Below are 16881 nucleotides of genomic sequence, written 5' to 3' on the forward strand. Positions count from 1 at the left end.
TAAATTGGAGTGCTTAAATCCTTGAGTTGATGAACTACTTGAATACTTTGAGTCTTCAGTGAGGTCCACATTATAATGGCAGTGGAGAATGATAGGAGAACAACGTTGCTGATCCTCGGTCTTGCCAATGCCCTCTATAGATGGTAGCTGATACAGGTATATTGATGTAATATTAACTGTTCATTCTCGTTTAAAATAATCATTTATATTTTGTATTACAGTAAAATTGAAATTCCCAGTATAGTTTAAATGACCAGATTCATTTCAACCAATACAACACTACGAATTTAGTTTTATCATAAAATTGTAAGCATACATTAGTCAATAGTTTTTCCATTTACATATCTGTTTTATTATCTTTCACACTTGTTTTTCTTGGTTCTTATTTTGTACTGAAAGTAAATTTTATCATCATGGCGATTCTGTTGCTTAAGCCGCCATTTTGTCACACCGTTGAGTGGGAGGAGACTGTCTGGCTAGGCCAATGGCAGGCGTTCATGCCCTCGACCAATAGCAGTACTCGCCTAATAGTGTAAAGTCTGCTGCTCTTGTATTTAGTTTTAGTTTATCAGAGATTGACAATGGTGTAATAACCGAAACCGGTCTTTCTAAGTATCAATAAATCAGTGTTTTTTTGACAATTTCTTAGTCTTTTTCATTCAATATGAATAATTACCACAATATCAACTTCTCAACTACACAAAAAAAATATATATATATTTCTCAATAATTTCATAATGAATTTTCATAATTACGATGAAAATATTTTGTTAATTAATTATTAACTCTACATTGTTAAAAGACGATCTGGCAACAGAGCAAAGCGAGAAAAAGATAGCGCTATCCGCTTTGTTGAATGGTAGACAAAGATAGCAATAGCATTGCTAATCAAACACTGTCACAATATATTCTCAAACTTTTAATAGAGGAGAAAACTTGCATCAGAGCGATAAGTGGCAATTTAATAGTGGAAAGTGAAATAGTAGAAGGAGTATCCTTAGTTTTTCTCTCCCATTCAGTGCTTTCTTGTTAAAATTAAAATAATAAAAAAAATAAATGAATAAAAATTTTAAAAAAATTATGATCGATAACTCTGACAACCGGCAAAATCTATGAAAATCTGAGTCAAATTAAGTTGCTCAGTCAAACAGTGCATGAGAGCTGGTTCCCATGGGATTATTTAAAATTATGCAATGGAGTTCAACTGGTTTAACGTTTAACCACTCCTTGATCTGATTTCTATAATATGCAGAGCTTGTCTCCGAGTTTCTTTATCACTTCCTGAGTTATTATATACGGATAATATCTAATATACGGATTAGATCATAAGTAGTTGGAATGCAGAGAAAATAATTGGGGTATCAATTAGTGAGTCCCCCGGGCTGGAGAGCTCGCTCATGCTTATTGTACTGGTTTTCATATCTCCAACTTGTAATATTTACAAGTTTATTATAATTTGAATGAATAGAGCTTCATTGTTTACTCTGTATGGGTAATGGGTCAATTCTTGGGAAATGATACTCAATAATATCCTTCCTATCAAGTAGAGACTTGAAGTAAGAGATTGATTGATTGAGTACTTTATTTATGTAGATTACAATATATACTGGCTTATACACTTATATACAATAGCTTACAATACAGCAAAATTATAGATGAATTTACATAATATAGACTAAGAAAATAATTATTGAACTGTATATGATATGAAAAAGCAACTTGTAATATAATAACTATAGATAATTATATTGTTATGCATCTACATAAATTGGCGGAGCTTTGGACATATCAATGTCCATTCTTCGGAAAGAATATTAAAAATATCCTCCCCACTAACTCTCTACCAAAGATATTTCTATCAGAGATAGAGAGAGAGGATTGAGGGGGGGAAGAGAGAGAGTATACAGATAGTTTTGATGAGAGCCTATCCTTTTCTTGTCTCAAAAAGGATGGAGTCGGGAAATTTTGTTATCCAACAAATTTGATTTGTGAAAAGGTTCGAAGAGTATGTATTCAAACTTCGACGCTGATTGTTCAAAGCGTTCGAAAGTTATTGTAGAACATACAAACAATCAAAGAAACAGACGGACAACGATTTTGGCCTTGAGTCAAGAACAGAAACTCTTTAAAGGTGCGTACAGATATAAGCGCCGCGAACATGAGCAATTCACTTTTAATCAGCTGATGCCAAGCTTCTTATATCTGTATCTTACTGTTTCTGTGAAAATACAGATATAGTCTGCTGATTGAAATTGAATTGCTCACTTTCGCGGCGCGTATATCTGTACGCACCTTAAAGATCTGTATATCTGTAAAAATAGATATAAAACAGATATAGTCAGATGATTAGAAGTGAATTGCTCATGTTCGCGGCGCGTATATCTGTACGCACCTTTACGCTCCTTCAATCAGATGATCCTTGATGAATTTCCATCATTAGCTACATGGAAAAACGTTTGATTGTTTGAGAGGAAATGTTTCATTCAGAGAAAATTTGGATTTTGGAAATATAGAACATGATCAAGAACATTAGTATTGAACAGCAAGAAAAAGATCTTGAAACGATTAAAAAAGCGTTTAATCTCTTTTCAAATGTCAAAAGAAATACAAAGATCTCATTATTTTCTATAAATTCCCTAAAAGTTAATGGAATAATATTATAGTCCACGGAAGCTCAAATCATGCATCATGCAATGACACAATCAATAGATAGTTGATTAGAAAATTTCAGTCTCTAGCCCATTATCGTGGTTAAGTGGTAGAGTGGACATTAATGTCCAAACTTCGCCACGTCAAAAAAAATTCCATTCTATCCTAGATTACACAAGTAACAAGTAGCCCATGGTAGAAATATAAGTTTAGCACAACCACAGTAGTAATATAAACGTCCATTTACCATATTTTATCAGCCTAATTAATTTCAGTGTACCATTTATGCAAGACCTAGAAGGAATATATTGTTCGAGATTCCCTTTGCTAAAGCAAACCATCATTACAACTCATTTCTTTATAAAACCTTACGACTGTTTAATAGCTTGAATGAACACATTGATCCTTTTTCGAACTCATTCAATGAATATAAGAAACATTGTGAACTGAATCTATCATAAGACGCTCGTTTTTGAGATGAATTGTTTTGTAAACTCTGGCTGGAACTCTCCTAGTCTAAGACTTTATTTTTCTGTTTACATAGCTTTTTTTTATTAGTTATTATTTTCTTTCCTGTAATCTTTAAAATCGTTTTTTAATTGTATTTTCCTCTAGAATCTTTGGAAAGGATTGTTTTACCTTCTTTCTTTTCACATTTTTCCTTATAATAATGAAATTAATTTGATTATTCTGAGTAAATGCTTTTTGCTTTCTTTTCTTATTTACTATATTTCAAAATGTATATAAATTAAATTGTTGTTTCATTTAATTGTGTAAATAAGGCTCTTCATGGATCTCTGTGAGCCTTTGTATGTAAAGAAAATGAATAAATAAAATAAAATAAATAAATATAAGTTTAGCACAACCGCAGTAGTTCGCATGAATATAATTTAGCATTGAAAGGAAAAAACAGGAAGGAGCTTCAGTACAGAAAGGATGTGTTTAGCTTAATAGTTACTATAAAGGATAGCAGGCGACATTGCAGATTACAGTTTTGTGAAAACCTATTAGCTGCATCAGCCACTGGGAACTCAGTACTTTAAGAATTTCCCATGGAAAAAATCACAAACCACATTTCTTTCTAATTAAAGCCTGTCTTTCACAGGTGAAAAATCAGATTGTACCTGACAGCTGCTTCTTAAATGCTTGAAGACTTCAAGGTATTCAACCTGACATTGATATGCGAACCAGTTTAAACCGTTTAAGATAATGCAGGATGCAAAATGACCACAGAATAAAAAATCATTTTCATATAATCTACAAGCTGGCAGGTGGGGTCTTTGGCCTTTCATGACCTCCGGAAGTCCTGAATAAGTTCAAAAGTTGTTGACTTGGATAAGTTTCAAAGTTGTTGACTTCTAAGTTGATAAGTTCCAGAGTGATTGACTTCTAAGTTCTACCATAGAGAAACGATAGGATGAGTAGATATCCCATGGTATAGGGCGTTTATGTCACAACTTTTACTGTTATCCCAAGCCGATAGTTCACGTAGTTCTTTCCAATGCAGCTGTGTGATGCTGGTAGTCTCTCAAATTGTGCCGTTCATACACTCTCACCCCAACAAAGCAGTAAAAATTGACAATAATCGACAGTAATTGGCTTGAGATAACAGTAAAAGCTGCGACATAAATTCCCTACATCATGGGATATCTACTCACGCTTTTGTTTCTCTATGGTTCTACTATGGTGGAAGGTTCATTCATAAAATGAGCTTGAATATAATACGAGTAATATAATTGTATCCTCGTATGTGGATAGAATTTTGTTAAAACTATTAGTCTATCCAGTCTAGTCATAGACTTCATTCATAGGTTTCATTCATCAATAATCTTTTCATTCAAAAAATAAACTTGAATGGATATTTGGATTTTGGATACAATTTTGTCGATACTATCAGTCTATTAATAGACTGTAATATAAATCTGGATGGACCTTGAATGGATATTATATAAATCTTGAATGGATATTTGGATTTTGGATACAATTTTGTCGATACTATCAGTCTATTAATAGACTGTAATATAAATCTGGATGGACCTAGATCCAGTGATAATCCTTTTGAATGATAATTTGCTTATTCCCTTTGCTATATCCCGCTCTTGAAACTGGTGGGCTCTATGAAAATGTTTGTAAAATTTCTCACTATGGCAATTGATAGAGCCATATAAGCTTTAAAATTATCAAGAGCGCTTATTTTCCACTCTCTGGGCATGAAACCGCTTGGTTATAGATTTATTATGGTTATTTCTTTTATTAATTTTGGACAATTTCTTTCCAAATTTGGGAAAGGAACAGTTTTGGGCTTCAAGCCTGTTGTTCCTTCCACAATCATTCATAGTTGAGAATTATATTGTATCTATCAATGTATAAATAAATAAATTAATAACGAAAATTTGCATTGTAGAATCTCTCCATGTTAGGAGAGAAACCAAACTCTAATAATATTACCTATTCTAATGAAATTCGTTTTAAAAATTCAGCATCCAATAGATTTCTCAGCCCAGTAGAATGTTGGAATGATGAGTGGATTTTTCTAATGCTCATAATTCTCAATGTTTTAAGATGTAGGTAAATTTGCATTGTAGAATCTCTCCATGTTTGGAGAGAAACCAAACTCTAATAATATTACCTATTCTAATGAAATTCGTTTTAAAAATTCAGCATCCAATAGTTCTCTTAGCCCAGTAGAATGTTGGAAAGATAGGTGGATTTCTCCAATGCTCATGATTCTCAATGTTTTAAGATGTAGGTACCTTACGGTCTTCAAGTTATTTACTTATTCGTTCTAACTCATAAAATCATAGTGTAAAATATATTTTTCCTACAGTTACGTTGAAAAGTGGCCATTGCTGCACTGATTACAGAACGCAAAGAATCACTTTTCCGCTCTAGTGCGGGAAAATTTTTCCTGCACTCCAGATTTGCAACATGGCAACGCAAAATAGTTAGTAGGTTATATGGAGCACCAGTGCAGCAAAATCAAAATTAAGTTGGTAACTGTGGTATAGTGTGGTGGTGCACGTTATAAGAATCTTGATGGGGTGGACAACAGTGGATGACAGCACACAGCCATTCAAACACACATACTACATTCTATTTTATTTATTAATAATAAAATTACACATAAATAAGATTTACATTTGATGGATTTCAGGCAATTTTACCCATAATTACCCACTTTTCATATTCAATGGTAACTGTAGGAAAAACTTAATGTGAAATACGTGTGCAAAGTTCCTCTGCTGCACTCAAGAAACCATTCCGCCCTCGCCTACGGCTCGGGCGTAAACGTTTCTTTCGTTGCAGCAAACTGTCACTTTGCGCACTAGTTGCACAAATAACTATTTTACAGTACTTTTATGATAATGCGTATATGAATAACGAAATAATATTTTGATTGTATTATCATCAGCTCTCCATCAACTCTTCACCGCTTTCAAGTCGAAGTTTAAACCGTTTATTAAGTGACTAGATAAGATTATGATAATATAGTAATATTTTTATTATTATCTATACTATAATAAAGGAAAGAACTGGCTGATACACGTACAATATAGGAAAATTATATTCGACTTGTCATGCAGCGTTCCGATCCTACTCATGCCCGATATTTCTGTAGGTTGGATAAGTGGTGGTGGGAACAGATCACATGACAGATATGTGTTTTTATGCCACACATTCTAGGCCGTTGTCTTTCGTGATCGGATCGGTGTGGGATTGGAAAACTGCATGACAGGTGTGGCTTTAATCGGGCCAGAAAGTATTATAGATTAGTTTAACTATTACAGAATCCATCTGATTTGATTTTTTCGATTGTAGTTGAGTATAGTATCAATGAAGGGAATAGAAGGTATTAAAAATTAGTAGTTGGAGCTCAAATAATAGAGCAAATGAGCTTATAAAGGGTTTTTAATACGAAAAAATACATTATTGTTTCAGTTATAGGCTTGTTATACTAGGTGACCAATCTGGGACACCAGTCAGGATACCGATGGGTCACCACTGGTGTACAAGAATTATCGCTGGCCATTGACTCAAATTGCTGCTAAATAGATACCACTATTGAATGAAAAAGACTGAGAAATTGTCAAAAACCACTGATTTATTGATAATTAGAAAGACCGGTTTCGGTTATTACACCATTGTAATTTCTAATTATCAATAAATCAGTGGTTTTTGACAATATTTCTCAGTCTTTTTCATTCAGTATGAATATTTACTACAATATCAACTTCTCAACTACACAAAAAAAGATACCACTATGGTAACTCGGTCTCTGGGACCCGGTGTCCTCACTGGTATCCTAGTGAGTCAATAACAATAGTATACTTTTTACTTTCCTTGCCCTATTACCATAGGTAAGGAAAGTATTGCTTTCCGAAAAAAATTAAGGTACCCCAATTTCTAAATTTCTATACATTTCAAGGTCCCCTGAGTCCAAAAAAGTAGTTATTGGGTATTGGTCTGTATGTGTGTGTGTGTGTATAAGTGTATGTGCGTCTGTGTACACGATATCTCATCTCCCAATTAACGGAATGACTTGAAATTTGGAACTTAAGGTCCTTAAGATATAAGTATCCGACACGAACAATTCCGACCAAATGCATTCAAGATGGCGGCTGAAATGGCGAAAATGTTGTCAAAAACAGGGTTTTTCGCGATTTTCTCAAAAACGGCTCCAACGATTTCGATTAAATTTTTACCAAAAATAGTAATTGATAAGCCCTATCAACTGCCACAAGTCCCATATCTGTAAAAATTTCAGGAGCTCCGTCCCATCTATGCAAAGTTCGATTTTAGATTCCCAATTATCAGGCTTCAGATAAAATTTAAACAAAAAAATTTGAGTGGAAAAGATCAAGCATGAAAATCTCTACAATTAATGTCCAGTAACATTTTCGCCTAAAATGAAAATAAGCACGAAATTTGAGAAAATGTTATTATTTCAATTGCAAACTGTTGGCAACTGTTGATTCTATTAAATTATTCACTATGAAGAGATAGCAGACCTCGTATGTCTCCAGCGTTATTGTCCTGTCACCAGCTGGCTCAGATCTTTGTTTATAAGTAGACTTGAGATGCGCGGGCATACTAGCGTCAGGTAATCAATTTTCATAACGGCAAGGAAAGTTGTGTGAGTGCTCCACACCAGATTTTTTGTCATTTAAAAAATGACATTATTTTTATTTTTGTTTGTTTTTGTCATATTTTTGACAATTTCGTAGTCTTCTTATTCAACAATAGTATAGTTTTTCGTTTCCAATACCCTTCATCAATATTATGTCCCTCTATTATTTGAATTATACACTCACCATTATATTATACTTCTAATAAAAGCTCTCTTGCCTCAACTTCATAGTCGTTTTAAGCTTGTAGCTTTGAAGGACAATTATATACTCAAATTCCATAATTATTAGACTATATTTCTTCATTAAGGCTTGTTGAAAAGGTCATTAGAAAATGAAAACGACATTCATAAGAAAGAAAATTATTTCTCATCTATTTTTTACACATTGTCAATTTATTGAATTAAAAACAAATAATTTCATATCCATGTTCTTCATGAATGATGTATGAAATTGTTAACTAAGCATTTCATATACTGTGTACATTCAAATCAATGATGTGGTTATGAACCAGTGAGTATAGAAACTTCTGAGTCATTATTTACAATATATTTGATAAATTAGTGTAATAATTCATGATGCAACATTGATTCCAAGTGCATAAGTTGCACTACCCTTCTCTGCTTTTCCTGAAAATTGTCCTCCAATGATATAGGAAGAAGGCTCATACACACACTGGACGTAGATTGAAAAGTGATTGTATATTATAAGCTTATAATATGTCTAGTGTATGGGAGCCTATTTCCTATATTACAGGACACAATAATAATTAAATTTAATAATAAATAGGACTTCTATTAGAACATCATTTATTATCTGACTTGATTCAATTCAATTGTAATTCATCATTCAACATCTGACTCGATTCAATTCAATTGTAATTCATCATTCAACATCTGACTCAATTCAATTCTTTACAATTAATTCAGATTCAATTCAATTGTAATTCATCATCCAACATCTGACTTAGTCCAATTCTTTATAATTAATTCAGATGATGATCATGAATTTACAATATTAAATTAATCACTTTTGGAAAACTAAATTACGATATACAGTCAGGTATGCGTAGAAACAAACACAGATGTGAGTAGAAGCTAATAGCTTTTATTTATAAATTACCTGACTACTATGTCGTAATTTAGTTATTCAAAAGTGATTATTAACAAGCAGCTCGTAATAGAACCAAACATTGATGAGAATTAAATTGATTTACAATTATTGCAAATTCATCATTCATCATTTGACTCGATTCAATTCTATTGTAATAGTTTTATAATTTCTATGAAACAGCTTCCAGCTCTGCAATGCAATGCTTAACATCAAATTCTACCTGTTTTACAAAATTTACGTCTATTTCCCATTTGTGACATCAATTCACACCTATTTAAAAATTTTACAAAATTCTCTTGTACTTTCGATTTGTGTCATTTCGTTTATCACACGTTTACCTTAATTTTTTTCTCTTAAAATTATTCTAACTAGAAGCGTTGAACATTATTTTGTTGTTGGTCCGTTTAACTTAATGCGTTGAACATCTTTTCTTAGTCCGTTTTCCTAGTGTTGGAGGTGGAGAGTTGATTATTATCACTTGGGCGTGGTTGGTGTTTTGGACATGTCGTCTTCAATCACTGAACTCGTGGTCGATAAATGAGGATATTGATGAGAGGGTTGACGATGGGGTTTTTCCGTTATTTTTCCTCTGAAGATGGCTGAGGCTCAATAGTCTGAAAAAGGATACATCGTTTAAATCTGTGGTTTATAACAGGATTTATCATTGAAGTCTGTGGTTGAAAAAGGATACATTACTTTAATCTTTGGCTTTAAAAAGAATACTTCATTCAAATGAAGTGGCTTAGTACACATTCAAATGTGTGACTTGGAAAAGACTGCATCATTAAAATGTGTGGCTTGGTGCAAAAAGTAAGTATCAAATCAAAATCATAATTGAACTATTTAGCTTGTTGCAAGAACTGGGCTACCGATATCAATAATAATTATTGATGAATCAATATAATCCACCAAGTCACAATAATGAAGCAAATCAAATCTTCATCAATTAGAAGCATCTTTGACTGTGGAAAGAGATTTCTATCCAAGTCGTTGAAATAAATGATATAACAATTTTGTATTCTGGATGCTGGATAATGACTACTCTTTAATCAACAAATACAATATCATTCTAGCACCTAATATTGAAGCACCAAGGGCAGGTCACACCAACGTCTGCTAGCGATAGCGAGCTCGCTCCCGCGGAGGTAGTTTTTCTGGAAGCAGTTCACACCAAAAAACGTCCGCCAGCGGTAGTTTGGTTTTGTTCTTGTTTTGATGAGGCTGGTTCTCTAGAAGTGGGGGAAGGCCGGCAACCAGAGTGAGTCTCGGTATTCTGCGCATGCGCTACCGATGGCGAAGTTCTGGAGTTCGCTTTCCATGTTATTAGATTGGCCACGTCAGACCGAGCTCACTACCGCTAGCGGTACTCCCACTAGGAGACGTTTCAAAACTTCGCCTGGCTCGCGAAGTGAAACTACCGCCGAGGTACTACCTCCGCGGTAGCGAGCTCGGTGTGACCTGCACAACTTAATAACATGGAAGGCGAGTTTTTTGACTTCGCTACCGCCGCGGACGCGAGCTCGGTGTGACCTGCCCTAAGGGTACGAATAGAACGGTGAGGTCGATATGTAGATTTCAGCTCGCTAGCTTTCTCAAGGTGCGTACAGACTTACGCGCCGCGAACACCCGCATTCCGGTTTTCATCTGCTTATTATAATCTGAATCATACTGTTTCTGTAAAAATACAGATATAATAAGCATGAGCATTAGCTGATGGAATAAAACTGCGCGTGTGCGTGGCGCTTAAGTCTGTACCCACCTTCATTATTGGCCTATCATTTTATATTATATCAATGACTAGAAATATAATGATTTCATCATTGCGCATCATTGTACGTCTATTTTCACCGCGACTAACTCATCATTAAGTTTTAAGAGCGTTCACTTTTATTAACTACTACTTATTTATTACTACTTTGGCCAGGTGAGAGTGTAAAGGTGCGTACAGATATTCGCGCCGCGAACATGAGCAATTCACTTTAAATCAGCTGATGTCAAGTTTTTATATCTGTATCTTACCGTTTCTGTAAAAATACAGATATAGTCAGCTGATTAAAAGAGAATTGCTCATGTTCGCGGCGCGTATATCTGTACGCACCTTAGATACCACACTATATCACATGTGCCCTCTACTTGAATCTCATGTGATTTCTTCTTAGGAACATTATAGCCTGATTTATACTTCTGTTTCCGTCTTTAAGCGGTACAGTAGTGATAGAAATCAGTATTGTTTTCCAGATAAGAGTAGACCTATCAAGATAGAACAAGTTCTAATCTTTATTCTTATTATTGATACATTTTGAAAGAAAAATGTTGAAATTCTCAAATCTTGTGTCGAGAATCCCAAAATAATTCTTGAAACGTTCAAATGTTTTCAACAATTTGAGAATTCTTCAATTTTTTTATAGGATATAGAAATCTATACTCCACTGAACAGTATTGAGAACAATCTTTGTAGCGATTACTGAGAGAGAAATTACCGAAACACACGAGGCGTTTTTCCAGTCGGCACGACAGGACAGGAAGCCCTCTTCCACACACAGGCTTTGCCTTTGTGGAGAGTTTTCATGAAGTTCTTTAAAATATAATGTTGTATTTTCTGGGGCTACGATATAATAGCAACAATTATAATGATTAATTTGTTAGTTCAACTGTAAGTTTTATTTATGATTGTTTGGTTGCAGAAGATGTAACTTGGTTGTATAATATGAATATTTGTACCCTGAAATCATGATAATAAAAACCAATTTGATTGATTTGATTTGATTTGAAGCTCTCCAATTGGCTGATTCTCGATACGCCAACCCATTCTATTTACACCACCTATCAATTTATATCAATCGGAGTGCTTTCTGTCCTATCGTGTCGACTGATAAAACACCTCGTGTGTCTCGGCCCTTATTACTGATTCTACTCACGGTAGCTGGGGATGCCTGACGCGACGACACCGTCCGAAATGATCGCGATAGAATCCCGCACCGCACCGCTTCGTAGTGCGGGAGGTGGCAGACGTCGAAGCCACTGTGTTGGTGGTCACATCTATGTTATCCGACGCCCCTCCAGCCACCATGGGGGCGGAGCTGTGGTCTTCGGGGGCGGAACCGCCTCCAGGCGCCTTGGAGGGTGGCGAGAATGTTACTGGTGGTGTGGAACTGTCTCCAGCGGCTGGTTTTGGGGTGGTTTCAGCGTCATATCTGCATAGTCGTAGTCGTATTGCTGCGAAAAATAACAATAATTAAGAGATCAATAATTATTAATCAATTATTATTGAATAATTCGAATTAAAAGAGCTTCGACTCGAAGGGATATTCGGAGGGTAGTCGTTGTCGTATAATTGCTAAAAAAAAAACAATTATTAGGAGACCAATTATTATTATTAAATAATTCGAAGAGCTTCGACTCGGAGGGAATATCCCTTCTGGTCGTAGTCGTAGAAGCATATACGGTAATCAGTGAAATAAAATTAAAAAGAAAACTCTAGTGATGAAACTCAACCTAAAACCTGCTTATGAAGCAGGTATCACTTACGGAATAGCTATTTATGTATTAAGAGCGTAATGCGCGACTTTATCTATAAAGAAGCATTAAGCGCGAATTACATTCAATTTTTTTTCTACAACCTCCCAAACCTGTTAAATTACTTATATCGGCGGAGTTACAATTACAGACTTTTTAGGTTAAGATCTGACTTTTTGGCGAGCTGCTTACAATCAGTTGATTAGAGAGTGTAAAGAAACTCTTCTGGGCATGCGCGAATGATAAGCGAGCGTAAAGTAAATCTACTGCGCATGCGCGGATGGTTAGCGAGCGAAAAAGTAGATTCTCCTCAGAAATAAGCTGTTTTACGAGGAGAATTGAGTATGTAAATTCTTTTTTTACGCGCAGTCGTAGAAAAAGTAATATTTGGTATTATGACGAGGCAGAACTTCCGAAAGGATCTTTCTGCCAATAAAAATTTCAAGAATAATAATAATAATAATAATAATTCATAGTACTACTAGTATAATCAAACTAGTATAATCACTCACTCCCACTTTCTCTCTCACTCTTTCTCACTCTCTCTCTCTCTCTCTCTCATACTCTCTCACTCCCTCTCTCTCACTCCCTCTCTCTCTCTCACTCTCTCTCTCTCTCTCTCACACACTCTCACACTCTCTCTCTCTCTCTCTCACACACTCTCACACACTCTCTCTCTCTCTCTTTCTCTCTCTCACACACTCTCACACACTCTCTCTCTCTCTCTTTCTCTCTCTCACACACTCTCACACACTCTCTCTCACTCTCTTTCTCTCTCTCTCTCTCTCTCTCTCTCTCTCTCTCTCTCATTTGAATACTTATTGGTTCCTTCAAATCAAAAACAATAGGGTCTATTTCTATTTGAACAAATACTTTCACAGTGAGATACCGGTTGGTAAAAGCTTTACTTTTAGTCGGATGAATAGCATTGTAGTAATTGGGATCATTGATTGAGGTTGACATTTCATTATCGATCTTTATCGACCAATCAGATTGGATCAAGAAGCCATGAAGAATGTGTTCCATCACTATAACCAGACTACAATTGAAATTGAATCACTCGTGACTTGTTAAAGTATTACAATCAAATATCGGGGACCGAGCTTCGCTCTGGAGTACAAAAGCATAAACGATTTATTACGAAAGAAGAAATTATAATAATAATCAAAGTTCATAAAGAATAATGTTCTATGTAATCACAGTGAATTGAGATTAATTCCCAGAGGAATGCAAAAATTCCCCCCACAAAGGCCCGGTTGCACAAAAACTGGTTACATTTTAGTCCTGATTAATTTAACGTAAACCAAATCAGAGAAGACCATTTCAAAAAGATTGTTCTACTGGAATTAATAAGGATTAAAAATAACCCGGCTTTTTTGCAACCGGCACTAAGTATCTGATTGAATGATTACAAAAGTACAACAGCTGAGTCTTATTTTGACACAGTCCCACACACATGAACTCGCTCACTCACTTCCATCATCAACTGACGACGAAATAATTATTATCAGCTGTTTTGCCAAAGATGGATGATAATTATCCTTTTAATGTCCTTCAGTGAGTTTTCCCAGGGATGAGACCTAGTGCAATCGAATTTTTATATTATAAACCTATTATGTTCTGAATTTCGTGAGAATCGGTAGAGCCGTTTTAGAGATCCGGTGAAATACAAACATATAAACATCTAAACATATAAACATATAAACAGAAATTGCTCGTTTAATAGTACAGGATACGATAAAAATACCCCAATAATATTCGTAGGGAACATTGAATAATTTATGATTATTAAGTTCATGATTGAGATTCAATACATTTCTCGGGGAAATAACACTGAATTAGTAGCCCATTCCTCCACAACCAAGGAGCTTCCTGATTGGTCAATGGGTCGACTATTTGCCATTTTACCTTCACAGCTCTCTGCCAATAGGAAGCAAGTAGCTTGAGAACGTCATATGCAATTCGCTGTCCAATGAGACTTTGACTCATTGATCGACTTTGACTTTCGACGACTTTGACGATCGCTCGTTGACTTTGTAGCATGGCTTACATTGGTATCAATAGTCACTCCCATATTTTGTGGTCTCTTGAGGTAGTTCTGGCTTTCTCATCTACAATTATATTTTTTTCCAAAATTCTCGAAGTGATAATACCAGTACATCAATTATGAATTATTTTGCATCGTGATATGGTATTCATGCAATAAAAAATCAAACAAAATGGATCAAATTGTATGAAATTAGTTCCCTGAACAAGAAAGTGATAATTGGCCTGCTATAGATTCTACAAATTTGTTTTGAGATAAGGATGGTAACACTAACTAGAAGAGTTCATTCTAATCTTCGAACATATCTCATTCTCATTCATAAAATAAATAATTTTAACAAAATAATTAATAAATAATTCTTTACAAAATAAGTCATTCTCAAATTGATTTGTAAAATAACCAAATAATTTGTGCTATTGTTTCAAGTAAATCATAAACTAGAATCTCAGCCAATGCATGAATTGTAGTCTTCTACAATATAGGAATACATTCTAGGAATGTATTCTAGGTACATTGGTCCTACCGTGCATGTTAATAATTTTTAAAACAGCTCTTCATGGCGTTGAATACATTTATGACTCATTGTAACATTATATTTATTTCAGGTATTATTCATTACAAAAAGCCTATGCCTAAATAAAACTGAAATAGAACGCAGTATTATATATGATGAATATAATATTACGATAAGAAAATACAAACTAATATATATTTAGAATGAAATAACTCAATAATTAGTAATTGATTGATCAAACTCTTATCATTCTAAACAAAGACAAGAAGCTTTTGACTCATTCATTCATGGAAATCATTTCTGGATAACAGTCTTTCATAGCGTTGTTTGTGAGTATGTATGTATTCAAAATAAATTAGTCAATTATTCACATTTGCATCATACTTTTGAAATAAATTATGTTTGCTTTGGCGCTATGCTGTAAACCTCTTTGAGTTAAATATAGTTTTCATTTTATGTTAATTCAGTAAATGAAGAAATATCCGAAAAACCTTCGGGTTTGGCCGGACCCTCAATTGTTTGAATTGCGAATAAAAATTTTTAATTGTATTGGGGTTTTTCTGGGGGTGATGCCCACATGAAATTCAGGCTTGTGCGTGGGTAATGAGATGGACGATGATGAGAGATGAGTGGACCTACAGCTAATGATAAGGTAGATTTTGAACAGCCGGGGGAAACGATTTTGAATCTAATTGATTCTCAAATATTAAAAACACACTCTTGTTATTTCAACAAAGTTTTTAACTCCTTCATTCAAAGATATTATTTGTGGATAAATATTTTATTTATTTATTTAATCATTCAGAATTATACAACTTACAGAGAAGTACCACAGGCTTTTAAACCCAAAACGGTTCCAATTCTAATTTATACAACAGTCCAAATGTAGCTAGGTTATGTGTCACTTAACATGCATCAATTACACACTCAATTTACAATTCAAAACACACAAAAATCATTTTCAAATTTCAAACCAAACATACCTCATTTCCGAATGAAGAGTCGTCAAGAATCGCATACACCTCGATATTTTTCAGATGAACCTGGACATTATAATCACCGGCCTGACTCTGGTCGTATTTGAGGGATGAGGCGGGGGCGGCATACGCGCCGTGGGGCGGCACTGCCCCCAACACCAGCAGGGTGAGAAGAGGGGCGAGGAGGCAGCCGGCGGGCGAAGAGGTGCTGACACTGGGAGGCGGCATTGCTACGGATGTCGACTGGTGCGGAGAGCGAATGGTGCTGAGTGCTGGCTGGAAGTGTTGCCCCTAACCTGACAGGAGCTGGGGGGCTGGATGGCCCCTTGGGGGGTAGATGGGACACGGTCGGTGAGGAGGATGGAGATGTTGTGGTAGAGGAGGACGAGGAGTTGGAGGAGGAGGGAAAGATTATGGAGGATGAGAGATGAACGAGTGTAGAGATGCAAGGAACAGAATAAGAAGGATGAGGAGGAGGAGGAGGAGGTGGAGGTGGAGGAGTGGGAGGAGGAAGATTTGTAGAAAGAGTTAGTTGATGCGGTTGAGGGGTACGAGTAGGAGGAGGAGGAAGAAGTGAATGAAGGGAAAAGAAAGATGAGAGAGTGTGATGATGCTAAGAAAAACAGGATGAGGAAAATCGAGTGTGAAGATGCTAAGAACAGGACAAGAAAGAGGATTAGTGACAGGAGGGAGGTGAGGAGGAGAAGAAGGAGAAGGAGGAGAAGGTAGACGAAGAAGTGAGGAGGAAGAAGGAGGACAAAGAAGTGAGGAGGAAGAAGACAGAGGACAAAAGATGAGCAACTGTAGAGATGCTAAGGAGTACAGGGTAAGGAGGAGGATTAGTGTTAGTGGATGGGGTTAGTGGAGGAGGAGGAGGATGATGATGGAGAGGAGTAGGTGGAGGAAGAGGAGGAGGAGGAGGAGGAGGAGGAGGATGAG

At 35.5% G+C, this 16881-nt stretch overlaps 1 protein-coding gene across 1 annotated transcript; it reads right to left on the reverse strand.

The window, feature by feature from the left end:
* Positions 1-8125: 8125 nt before the first annotated feature.
* On the reverse strand, positions 8126-16251 carry LOC111053969. The gene is made up of 4 exons (XM_039436033.1): positions 15949-16251; positions 12069-12104; positions 11807-12027; positions 8126-9502 (listed from the first exon to the last, which is right to left on the reverse strand). Exons 1-4 carry the CDS (start codon positions 16168-16170, stop codon positions 9400-9402), a joined length of 582 nt encoding a protein of 193 aa, XP_039291967.1. The 5' UTR covers positions 16171-16251; the 3' UTR covers positions 8126-9399.
* Positions 16252-16881: the final 630 nt, after the last annotated feature.

Source organism: Nilaparvata lugens, chromosome 10 (assembly GCF_014356525.2).
Source record: "Nilaparvata lugens isolate BPH chromosome 10, ASM1435652v1, whole genome shotgun sequence".
Lineage (NCBI taxonomy): Eukaryota > Metazoa > Arthropoda > Insecta > Hemiptera > Delphacidae > Nilaparvata > Nilaparvata lugens.

Coding starts and splice junctions, on each gene's coding strand:
- LOC111053969 (XM_039436033.1), bottom strand. CDS start 16,170: ATGCCGCCTCCCAGTGTCAGCACCTCTTCGCCCGCCGGCTGCCTCCTC. Junction 12,105..15,948: donor ACTCTTCATTCGGAAATGAG/GTATGTTTGGTT, acceptor TATTTTTCGCAG/CAATACGACTACGACTATGC. Junction 9,503..11,806: donor GTCAGGCATCCCCAGCTACC/GTGAGTAGAATC, acceptor ATCCTTTTTCAG/ACTATTGAGCCTCAGCCATC.